The sequence below is a fragment of the Dipteris shenzhenensis genome, chromosome 6, assembly GCF_047967505.1.
Source record: "Dipteris shenzhenensis isolate YYH24624 ecotype China chromosome 6, Dip_SZ_1.0, whole genome shotgun sequence".
NCBI classification, from domain to species: Eukaryota; Viridiplantae; Streptophyta; class Polypodiopsida; order Gleicheniales; family Dipteridaceae; genus Dipteris; species Dipteris shenzhenensis.
This window is the reverse complement of record NC_141601.1, coordinates 52,994,960-53,007,627: the sequence shown is the minus strand read 5'-3', so window position 1 is coordinate 53,007,627 and position 12,668 is coordinate 52,994,960. Positions and strand designations below refer to the sequence as shown.

General features: G+C 45.8%; 1 protein-coding gene across 1 annotated transcript in view; it reads left to right on the top strand.

Moving 5' to 3' along the window:
- Positions 1-1,008: 1,008 nt before the first annotated feature.
- The window catches only part of LOC147901333 (pyruvate kinase isozyme G, chloroplastic-like), a 28,304-nt gene continuing 16,644 nt past the window's right edge, over positions 1,009-12,668 (top strand). Inside the window, exons 1-4 of the mRNA XM_087375704.1 lie at positions 1,009-1,317; positions 1,779-2,060; positions 2,265-2,430; positions 2,552-2,686. Of these exons, the coding sequence (XP_087231830.1) occupies positions 1,045-1,317; positions 1,779-2,060; positions 2,265-2,430; positions 2,552-2,686 (856 nt within the window). The 5' untranslated portion in view covers positions 1,009-1,044. The remainder of the gene's footprint in view (positions 1,318-1,778; positions 2,061-2,264; positions 2,431-2,551; positions 2,687-12,668) is intronic.

Below are 12,668 nucleotides of genomic sequence, written 5' to 3'. Positions count from 1 at the left end.
GATTGTCAGGTAGTTTGTAGGTCCCCATGGAGTGGACCCTCGTGAGTGAGCTTTGGTGGAGATCTTGACATGTTGTGAAAGTTCTAGGGGGTGGTGTGAGGCACCCCTGGCAACCAAAGAACCAGAGTCCATCTCTTGCAACACAAAAAAAAAAGCCCATTCAATGAAGTGGGTAGTTTGGTTGTCCATTCTCTTATAGAGCATTCATTGCAACTTGTAGAGGCTTCAATTGTGGTGGTTGGTGATTACTTGAGTTGGGGAAGAGAGTGTTTAGATATTGGCGCCTACCCACGTGAGATAAGAGGTGTTTGTTGATGTTACAAAATGGGAAGCTCCCATGAGCTTGGGTAGCCTTCACCTTGTGCCCACGTGTAATTTGGGTTGGAGAGGTATTTGAAGCTTGGGTGCGCAAATAGAAAGCTTAATTGCAAAGGTATTTGAACCTTGCACCTGCAAAGAGAAAGCTAAATTGAGTGGCCATCATGCTTGCTTATCATTATTACTTTATTTTTTTACATGCGTTGTCCACCTATGTAGGTTTTACAACTGGGTGCTTGTGGATTGGTGGATGTTGTCCTTGTGGAGATGCTTGATCACAAGCATTTGCTTGCTCCATGAGGAAACGAAAGAATTGGTTGAGTCACACCTTAATATGCGGCTTGAAACATCGACAAGTAGATTAGCAAATTGCAGACAGTCCAAGGAGTGGAGGAGCTCTACTCTAAGTGTTTATGCAAAAGTGTTGGAGACGTGTGAATCCATGAATGGACTAATAAAAGTTCACACCTCAAAGGGGTGGAAGTGTTGCATGGGGGAGCAATCTATGGTGGGGGTTCCAAAATTGTGGGGGGTGGGACAAAAGAGGGGGATGGGAAAGAGGGGTCGGAGAGATCAAGGGCATGGGAGGCATCGGGCAAAAAGAAAAGAAAAGAAAAGAAAAGGGTTAAAATCTGTCGGGAGCGGAAGCCAAATATGCCAACCTTCAATTCCTCAACAAACACAAACAACAAACAGAGCTCACTCTCTCTGTGTGTGTGTGTCTCCATGGCTATGGCGATGGCAGCTGCTCCCCTCTCCTCTGCTGCTTCTTCTTCTTCTTCTTCTTCTTCGTCCCTCTCCTCTGCTGCCTCCTTCCGCACCTCCACCCTCTCTTCCTCCCCTCCTCCTCCCTCCTCCTCTCCCCCCCCCGTCCTCCATGCCTCCAGCTTCAGTCGCCCTCGCCGTTCCCTCCGCCCCGAACCCCTCCTCATCCCCGTCTCCCCCGACGATTCTTCCCGTGACCGGGACCCCCTTGGCTTCCCCCCTCATCACCTCAGCGTACGTTATCCCTCGTTTTGTCCCACAGTTGCTTCCGTTCTTCGATTCTCCTTTGTTTCTGCCCCTTATCTTACATGTCCATCCCAACGCGTGCCCGTTTGCGCGTACTTTGGAATCGCTCGTTGTATTGCCTTCGTTAAATTGCTCCCCTGCCCTCGTCAAAGCCGTTCTCCAGAGCCCCGAATCATTGGCTCGCGCGATGAACGGTTGGCGTACCATGCAGCGTTTATCCGTGCGTGCTGTATTGCTTTGTAGAATGCAGCTTTCCGATCTAGAACCGCGCTTCCACGATTGATGGACAGCCCATGCAAACGTGATTGCCGCCCTTGGATGACTAATGTTTAGTGGATGCCGCCAGAAATGTTGTTCTCAACTTTTCCGGTTACGCTTATATCCGTCGTGCAGTCTTTATGGAGGTAGGCACCTGTGACACTTTTTATGCCTGGGCACCTTTGATGCAGGAAGATGGATTTTTGTCTGCCGAGCAACTGCTTTCTCTGCGAGATCTCGGCGGGATGTGGAACAAACCTTCCTTTCAACGCAAGACCAAGATCGTCTGCACCATTGGCCCTTCTACCAGCACTCGGGAGATGATCTGGAAGCTTGCCGAGGCGGGTATGAACGTTGCTCGACTCAACATGTCACACGGAGATCACAATTCTCATAAGAAAGTGATCGACCTTGTGAAAGAGTACAACGCCCAGTCACCGGAGAACGTGATAGCTATCATGCTGGATACAAAGGTGAGAGAAGCGTTTGGATTCTGTGAAATGGCCAGTCCCTGCCGGGTTTGTGTGTCAAGGACTTAAACAAGAACCTGTTTTTTTTTCCCGGGACGTCTCTTCTGTCGATCTTCCCAAGCCAACAAATACGCCCCTTCTCCCCCAGCTTACCTTCCAAGCCGGCTTTTTGGTGTCTGTCTACTAATCTATTCGAATGACTTTCAGGGTCCAGAGGTAAGGAGCGGAGACTTGCCACAACCGATAAAGCTTGCAAAAGGGCAAGAATTTACCTTCACAATCAGGAGGGGGGTTGGAACAGAGGATTGTGTCAGTGTGAACTATGATGATTTTGTCAATGACGTTGAAAAAGGCGACACCCTGCTCGTGGACGGTAATAGAATTTTAACAATCTTTTTCTTAACAATCTCGTCATGTTTCAACTTCTATGAGCAGGGGGCGAAGCTATCCGTGTGTTTCAGGAAAATATAACCGGCTACTGCTACTGTTTGCAGGAGGGATGATGTCTTTGGTCGTGAAATCAAAAGATGCTGATTCAGTGTTGTGTGAAGTGGTGGATGGTGGCGAGTTGAAATCTCGAAGGCATCTCAATGTTCGAGGGAAGAGCGCTACTTTGCCGTCCATAACTGGTGATTGTTTTGTCTCTGGGAGAATGTCTGTATTCGAACTGATTTAATATACGTACTCAAGTAGAATTTGTGGAGGTGGTGTCCAAATAACCTGCTCGGGGGTTTTGGAAGGACAGCTTTTTACTTATTGGAGTCATGTGGTCTATTATATGCAGTAACGACATTTCTTTATCATAGCCTGGGCTTAATGGCCTCAGTATGTGATTGCGCTGTTCATATTGTGGGGAATCTCAAAACCTTTCGGGCCATGAATGCAGGATACGTCCAGGATACTTACGCTTAGAAAGCGACCAACAGAGGGTACGCACAGCGGAAGACTGATAGAATAGCCCAGGAGTGTGTCACAATCTTCTTTACTTAATATGCTTCACATAGACGTGTGGTGCAGATTAGCAATTAGACAGTGAACCAAGCCAAATATAGAATCCACCAAAAGAATATATTTCCGTCCAAAGCTATGGACACAACACAAAAGATAGATCCAGGGTCCCATCGGGATGTGGTCCTCTGATCTTACCGAAAGGCTCTTCTACTATTTGTCGGATACCTACAGATCTCTGAGCCTGCGTGCTCCACCTCGAGCATATGTAGACTCTCCATCCAAAGATCTCATTACCTTGCTGCCCTAGTAGACAGCCTAGGTTTCAGCCTTAAGTGAGCTCAGTACCCGCGCCGCCTCCTGGATGTAGGCCCAAAGGTGCGGCTCTTGCTGCCCCTTGTGCTGCCTGATCTGCTTATCTGCTGAATGTGTAGAATGCCCCCAAGGGGCTCCTTTTATAGGCCCCAAGTGGCCCCAAACTGACTGACCAGCAGGGCCCCTTATGGCCGACTGCTGGCCCCTTCAAGCCACCCCACCTGCCCCCTTTATGGGGATGTGGGCAATCCAATCTAGGGCTGTGTGCTGACCGACCTGCTTGGCCAGATGACCAGCCAGCCCAGCCCCATATAAGGGCAGGGCCCTGCTCACTTGCAGGCCCCTTTGCTGCTCCAGCTGGCCTCCTGGGTGCCCTGTACCTGCCCTCCTGCCAGGCCTATTGCAGGCCATAGATCTGCCCACAAACCTGTCCGTAGGTAGGCGCCTTTCCTGCTGCAACACCCCGCTATGTGTTGCCATCCATCAGCGCCATCTTGCTGCTCTTTAGTCCCCTCCAGATCCAAGATGCCCCGCCATCTTTCCTCCTCTTGATGCAGCGTCTGTTTGCTGTGAGGTGCTGCCCATGTGGCAGCCCCCCCCCCTCTCTCTTCTCTAGGCATATCTTGCCCTAGGTCTCCCTCCCCCATGCTTTCCTGATTGGGGGCTTACTGATTGGGAGGTGACCTTTCCAACACCCCCTCTTACCGACACATCTCGGCCCAATGCCAACTCGTCGATGAAGTTGCCCTAGTAGCTCCCATGATGAAACCTCCAGTATCGATTCCGATTCCTGGCTTTTCAACCAGTGGCTCCTGCTCCTCTAGGTCCGGTCCTTTACAAGCAAACCGTCCTGATACACAGGTACATCCAAGGTAGCACCAGATGGCACCACCACCTTCAGTCACGTTCCCGCTTTCGAACTTGAGCAATCCGAATGCCACTATCTTCTAGCTGTCCCCCTTATAATGAGTGAACGACCTGGAGTCTTCTAGACACATGCTCTTAGGGTCTGTTCCAACCCATCCTTCCGCTGGCAAGGGCTGCACCATCTCGACAAATGAAATCCCAAGAATATCTCCAGATAACTTGCACCATGAACTCTCACCGAGTCTCAAGCAAGTACTCTTTTGGCTTCAGTACACCTTGTCCATAATCACTCTGCTTCCGAGATTTGAAGCACCCACACCTACCCTTCTTGCATTTCTTGAGACACATGAAGAGAAGATTCTCTCGATAGCATAATCATAGCTTTTGTCTCATCATTTGAATCTGAGGCGGACTCCTCCTTGTTCTTTTGATCCACCATTTTTCTACAATCCTTCCCAATATGGCCTAGCTCATCACAATAGAAGCACTTCTAGCAGTAATAGACCCAACTCCTCAAAAGTTAGAGGTTTGGTCCCTTGTCCTACTGTCACAGTCGTAACGAAGCTCTTGAAACTCCGTGGTAGCATCCCAAGTACCATCAAGGCCAACTGCTAACACACACACACACACACACACACACACACACACACACACACACACGTGCGCGCGTACGTATGTGCGTACACACACATATATCATACATACATATATACATACATACATGTAATGTGTGCGTGCGCACGCTCGTCAATAAACAGGAACTACAGAGTCTTTCGAGAGCATACTTCTTCCATGTTCTACTATTTCCGGATGTCATCCAGGCTACCCTTTTATGATTGCTTGTCTGTAGTCAGATAGATTACACTCTCAACTTGTCCTACAATGAAATTTTCTGATCTTGTATTTGTTTGATCCCCACTTTGGGAACAGCCTTTTTTAAATATAAAGATACATGTATTTCATTTTAAAAAAAACTATGTGCTCATCACTTATATGCTTCTGCTTACATTTCTTATAATGACGTTTTCGATGTATTAGCATGTTCCTTTTCTGGGAACTGCTTACTGTAATATAGGAACTGCTCACTCTAATATAAAGTTTATGGATTTCACTTAAAAAAAAGTGTGTGTGTGTGTGAAAACTTTGGAGAAAAACTATTTTGATCTTTTCCAAATCTCAATGTCCGCTAACTGTTGCATCATGAGTTGCATGCAAAAGAACTAAGATAGAACACAAAGCTTTCCTTTGTAGATCAACCACCCACGGTCTATGGCGTAGTCTTTAGGATGGTCATCCAACATAACTTTGAACCAAGACTTTTGGAACTTTGTATCATCATGGTACTTGTTCCACATATCGGCAAGAGTGGACCCGTAAACAATGGAGATTGTAGAAACCATTTGCTTCCTGCTTAGAGCATCTGCTAACTCAATTACCCCCCCCCCCCCCCCCCCCCCCAAACTGTTGAAGTGTATGGCTCTGTCCAATTTGATGATTGGACAACTGTGCTACTGGCATGGTCTGCAACCATTGCAACGCTTGATGGCCAGTCTGAACGATAAACTGTGCCCTAGAATCTGTAGTGGTGGGCACATCTCTGTCCACATTGTTTGGATCCAATAGGACACACATGGGGCTGATGATATATTCAAGGTTGTGAACTCCTTTAACAAAGAAGCTAGGTTTTTGCATTGATGTGTAATTGAATTGAGCCGAAGGACATGGTGGATATGTTCTCGATGCTGGGTGGAATCCTTTTAGAAAGTCAACATATCGTCCAAAAAGACAGTTCTACCAATTACACTCTTGAATGTTCGGAACTTTCCTCTTTTTGAATGTGGTTGGCGCTCCAATGAATTTGAAGGTTTAATTGATGGTCTTTACTCTTTATATCTATGTTGGAGAAATATCTTGGCCCCGTTGATAAATTCCAAGATGTGGTAGATCTTGGTCTTTGAAAACCAACTCTTCACCATCAAGTTGGTGAGGGTGCAGTACAGACATCTTGGCTTTGTGCTCCTGACAAAAAGGAAAGGTGCAACACATGGAGAACTGCAGGGCTGGATGGCTGTATGAACCCTGCTCTGAGCTGCTGCTCCTACTGGATTTCTAGTTCTTGCTCCATGTCTTTGCCAAATCAATGTGTGCTTGGTGGAGAAGATCGGAAAAGGAGCTCAATGCAGAGGTCCTCCAGCTGTGAGTGTGGTAAGCATGGTGTCAAGAAGAGTTCCTTGTACTTCTGCAATATTTTCTCTTGCTGAGAGTTGTTGCAGGTGGTTTTGCATCAACATTGATGTAGATTAAAAATACTTGTCCCTCGCAATGTATCTCCAGACTTATTTGAATGGCTGAGATCAAAGATTTGGGTAGCACACCTGAGTCTATGCTATGTGCTTGGAAGTGATCCAGGGAATTGTGCGAACAAGCCGCTTCTTGCTGTAATTGAGTGAATTCTAAACTGGTGCCACCATGTGAGAATAAGCCACTTCTTGCTGTAATTGGATTGAATTCTAAACTTGTGAGAACAAGCTGCTTCTTGCTGTAATTGGGTTGATTCTAAACTGTGCCACTGTGGAGCACACAGGATGATGTTTTCTGCTTGTTGTAGAGCGACCTGGAGAATCGGTGTATCTGCTCATCTGGAGATCTTCGTAGTGGTTCTCTTGGACACCTTGCTACTCTTGACACTTTGGCCAATGACTGTGCTGTTCAGTCTGCCTTCATCATAGTGGAGTGTAAGCCGGGTTTCATTGGCTGCATTGACGGAGATAATGACTTTTGAACTCCTGAAATCAGCCACGATAACTGCTGATTTGTCCATAAAACACAAAGTGCCCATTTTTGTTGGGTGCAGGAAGCAATGGAATTGGAGTGGAGTGTGGGAAGCAAACAACAAGCTGGAGCAAAATGTAGTACTGCTCAAAATGGATAAGAGGAAAATACAAAGGGCAGCCTATATGGCCCCCAAGTCAACCATATGGTTGACCAAAGAGGTCAACCTCACCTACAAGGCTCATACCAGGGCTAAGTGCTAACAAACCCCTCTCCATGGTATGATATAGCAACCTATGATTTGTACATAGTGATCCCTCACGTAACAAAAGTAGCCAAGTGTAAAGCATGTCGAAATGCCTCAAACGTGGGCCGCGGTAAAGCCTTCGTGAAAAGTTCTACCAAGTTGTCCTCGGTGGGAACTAGGACAACTAGATGTCTCCACTAGACAATTGCTCTCGAACATAGTGCGCATGAAACACTAGGTTTCTAGCAACCGCCAAAGCACTTTGGCTGTTGGTGTAGATCGTAGTAGAGTCGTGCTGAATGATATCAAGATCTGCAAGTAACTTGTGAAGCGAAACGCACTCTATTGTAGCTGTGAAAATTGCTCTGTACTCAGCCTCACAACTGGATGTGGCAACAGTAGGCTGCTTCTTGCTGAACCAAGAGATGCATGAAGCTCCAAGCATAAAACACTTGCTGCTGTGTGACACCCTAGTGTCGTAATATCATGCCTAGTCGCTATCCGTTGATAGTAGTAATGCGTGAGGTGGGAGCAAAGGTCTCCTCAAAGTCAATGCCATGCTGCTGTGCATATCTCTTTGGGCTTTGAGGCAGTCAACACGGCCATCAGCTTTCCTTTTCACCTTGTAGACCCACTTTGTGCCAATGGCAAGCTTGCATGCTGGCAAGTCACACAACTCCCAAGTGTTGTTTGCATGAATGGATTCAAGCTCAGCCTTCATGGCATCCATCCATTCCTTGCTGTCAAAGGCATCCTTGTGACATAAAGGTTCCTCATTGCAAGCAGTAGCAACCAAAGCTACAGCCAAATAGTTGCCATGCATCTGTTGATGCGCACCTCTAGTGCGGTCTAGCAAAGGATCAGCTTGTTTGCTGTCCTTGAGTGTGTTCAAAAGCCATCTCGGGACTGATTTTTGCTGTTTAATGACAGCACTCTCCTGTGCAACTGCTTGCTCAATAGCATGATCATCAACGAAAGGCATATCAGGCTGAGCAGGAACTATTGGAGGGGTAGAAGTGTATGGCACAACACTCTGCACTGGTAGCTTTGGATCTGTGGGCGACTAAAAAAGAGGCAACAATGTATCAAAGACATCTGAGGAATCAAAAGTAGGCTGTTTTTTGCATTCCAGCCAAGGTAAAGGCACATTTTCAGCGAATACAACATCCCTACTGACAATGACCTTGCCCATGCTGGTCTGATACAACCTGTATCCCTTGCTCTCTGTGCTATAACCAATGAATATGCATTTTACAGCTTTGTCTTCAATCTTGTTGCTCAGCTGAGATGGCACATGTGTTGGTAAACTGAAAGGAAAGCATGGAGTGAACACAAACTGAGAATTCTTGCTTTTGGAATGAAGAAAGGTGAGGTCCTTAAGTAGGCACCTCTTACATGATCACTGATATCACTGATGACCTCTGAGCTCCATAATCATCTCCTCAATCTGCTCCTAGATTCTCTCAATCATCCTATGTGGCTTCTACCACCACCTAACAGTGCTTATGGGTACCTAACTGTGCCTCTAGCACACACACATAGAAACCAAGGTGTGCATGGGGCATACACCTTGAGATATCCCAACATACCCCCCCTCAAGGGAATGCCTCATGCTATGTCAAGGATACAGCTAGCACAAGGTGTCACATGCCATCTCATGGTGGTTATAGATCTATCAATGGCTAGGATCTCAAGCTAGCAAGGGTTCCCATGGGTGTAAGGTAAATAAAAGGGATACAAAAGACCTTCCAATGGTTATTTCCCCTGCATGTACATGCACACAATGTCTGCAGGAAGTACCATGGAGCAAAAACACACACATGGCCTACATCATATGGTGACCAGAGGTGTTTATAAAACACAGAATAGTTTATTTCATTCATTTTGGAGGACTATCCAGGCTGAGTACCTTGACTCAATAAAAAAGAGATCTGGAGCATACATGGAGATGATTCAAAAAGCATAATCTTCATAGGATGCCTCATCTTATGGAGGCACATCAACTGAAAGTAGATTGGCATTTTTTGACTTTGAAGTTGCTTTCTTTTTGGCTCTACAAAACTTTTCATGATGATTGTTTTTGCCACAGTGTTTGCATGGATTGATCTTGAAGCAGTCTTTTGAGAGGTAATTAGTCTTCCCACAATGATTGCAAGGTGAAAACTTGCCCTTTTGGATTTTTATGGCATAGGCTATATCATTGCCTTTTCGGAGTTCCATGTGCCTTTCTTCTTTTGAAGAGCAGAGATAAGACCTTTAAGATTAGGATTAGGAAGATTTTTCAAAGTGGTAAGAACATGATCATAATCTTCAGGCATACTCTTGAGCAACACTGCCATTGCATCATCTGTAGTGATAGGAGAGTTGATAGAAGCAAGTTGAGTCATGAGACTCCGCATGTAATTGACATGGGTAGCCAAAGGAGTGCCACTAACCATCTTCAATTCAAAGAAAGCAATCTTAAGTGACAATTTTGAGATGTGAGAGCTAGCACCAAAAATAATGTCAAGCTTCTGCCAAGTTTCTGAAGGAGACTCCAAATCAGAGATGTGATGAATATAGTCATCTCCTAAGGCAAGAGCAATGATGCCATAGGCTTTCTCCTCTCTAGCAGGATCTCTTGCCGGGTGTGTCGGAGCTGAGGATTCTCCAGCATTGGAGGCTGTTGAAGAAGAAGTTGAAGCCGTTGACAAGCCCCTAGAGGTTTTCCCTCATCAATGCAAATTTAACCTTCATCTGCCATGTGTGAAAGCCCTTACCATTGAACTTATCCATATTCAAGATGGTAGCCATGAGAGGGTCTAACCCAAGAATTGGGCAGTGTCTTCTCTCTTACAAGGCTAGAAAAACAACTGAAAAGCTTCAAAGTATAAGCATTTAATGTAGCAAAGACTTGTGACCAAATTTCATACTACAAATCAATGATGCTTTCACTTACATGCTTCACAGAGGTGGCTAAATGAAAGCTTTCCAAGCAAATCCAGGTATAGCAACTTAAAAGAAAGTTGTAGCCACACTTGTACTGATGCTTTTCAAAACTTTAAAAACTCAGAAATGCTAAAGTAGCATCTAATGTAGCATCACACTCACAACCTTGTCAAAACTGTCCAAAACAGAGGCCTGAACTTGGAGGGCTTGTATCTCACTCTTCAAAGCAAAGAAAAGAGGGCTTTCTGAAGCAAAAGAAAGCTCATATACCAGAGAAGATCTAGCACAGAGGTTGGGCGAAATGGCGTGCTGTTTTGCCTGGGGGAGTTGCTGCAGGCTGAACCTGTGTTTTCACGTTTTCTCCTTCGTTACTGAACCAAATGGGCTGCAAAGTGACTTAAAATGTTCGTCTTGAGGTCGCCCATCTACTCCTAAGAGGGCTCGAGCAATGGTGCAGCAGGCAAGGAGTATTTTGCAACAGAAGAATGACGAAAAAATGCGCTGTTTGGAGAATGGCAGCCAGCAGAAATGTTTTTTTTTCAATTGCTTGCAGGTGGAAGTTCGCCCAAACAAGGGGTATCTCTAGCAGGATGGGCTTGGAGAATGGCGGAGAACTGAGGGAGAACAAGCTTTAGCAAGATTTGGGAAGAAAGGGAAGAAATGGTGAAGATGAAGAAGAAGAAGATGGAGAAGAAGAAGATGATGTGGCACAAATGGGCTCAAGGAGGATCAAAGGGCTCTGATACCATGTTGGTAAACTGAAAGGAAAGCATGGAGTGAACACAAACTGAGAATTCTTGCTTTTGGAATGAAAAAAGGTGAGGTCCTCAAGTAGGCACCTCTTACATGATCACTGACATCACTGATGACCTCTGAGCTCCACAATCATCTCCTCAATCTGCTCCTAGATTCTCTCAATCATCCTATGTGGCTTCTACCACCACCTAACAGTGCTTATGGGCACCTAATTGTGCCTCTAGCACACACACATAGAACCCAAGGTGTGCCTGGGGCATACACCTTGAGATATCCCAACAACATGAGCATAAGCCAATGACCCGAAAACCTGCATATGGGAATTCAGGTGTGCGACTGTGCCATGCCTCATAAGGTGTGTGAGTCTTCAATGCCTTTGTGGGTGCCCGATTGAGCACATAGTTGGAGCACATGACAGCATCCAACCAAAACTTACTTGGCAAAGACTTTCCTTTGAGCATGCACTTGCCCATTTCCATCTTTGACCAAATTTTCCCCTCTGCCAGCCCAATCTGCTGTGGAGTATAAGACACTGTACATTGATGAATAATACCCCGAGCTGCCAAAACATTAGAGAATTCACGGGACATGTACTCTGCCCCCTTGTTAGTGCGTAGAGTAAGGAGTTTGTTCCCTGATTCATTTTCAGCCATGGCAAGCCAATGTTCGAAGCATGGGAACACATCAGATTTGGCCTTCATGCCATATGTCCAAGCAAATTTGGTGTAGTCATCCACAAAGGTAGAAAAGTAAAGGTAGCCCCCAAGAGATGCTGTCCGCATCGGCCCGCACACATCACTATGCACAAGGTGAAGCTTCTTGGATGCACCAATTGTCCCATCCTTTCGAAATGAGAAACGGTGCATTTTGCCCAACAAGCATCCCTTACAAACATGTTTAACCGGTGCATGCATGGGTGGGAGAACAACCACCATGTTTTGTGAATGCATTTAACCAAGCTTCTGTAGTTGAGGTGACTCAATCTCGCATGTCATAAGTGGGAATCTGAAATTACAGATTCAGCCATCAAATTTGCCTCTATAGCAGGCTGTTTGTCAATATAGCCTAGAAGAAAGTTACCCAGTAAGTACTATAATATCATTGTATTGGTTGTCATACACGGCACATCGATAACCATCAAAGAGAACCCGAAAGCTATTCAAGGATATGGTTGCAATGGAGATGAGGTTCTTTTTGATACCTGGGACAAACAAAACGTCCATGAGCGTGATCGTATCACCTGAAACTGAAGTGACCTCAACGTGGCTAATCCCTTTCACGGGATATGAAGCATTGTTGGCACATGTCACTATGCCACCATTTGGAGCAGCCCCCAATGTCTGAAAGAGTGATCTGCAAGAAGTGATGTGCTTAGAAGCACCACTGTCGAAGCATCAATGTGACTTAGAATCTAAGACAGACAAGGCTGTAGCATGCTTCTCTGGATGGTACTGGCATGTCACCGTGAAAGCCCACTCATGGTGAGCAATGTTTGCTGCCTCATGATCATGATCTGGGGCAGCAGCAGTAGTAGTGACATCAAGTCCCTTTTGCTGCTTTTTCTTTTAAGAAGCGATGCGCTTACAACATTCATAAATGTCATGTCTTGGCTTCCAGCAGTAATTACAACGTTTGCTGTTTTTCTTCTTTGCATCAGACGGGGCAGAATTAGATGGAGTGTCCAGCAATAGATGAGCCTCTAGAAGGCTTGGGTTTGCTGTACCCGTTCTTTCCCTTATTTTTGTAATTAGCGACAAAAGCCCGATTTGCAATTTGAG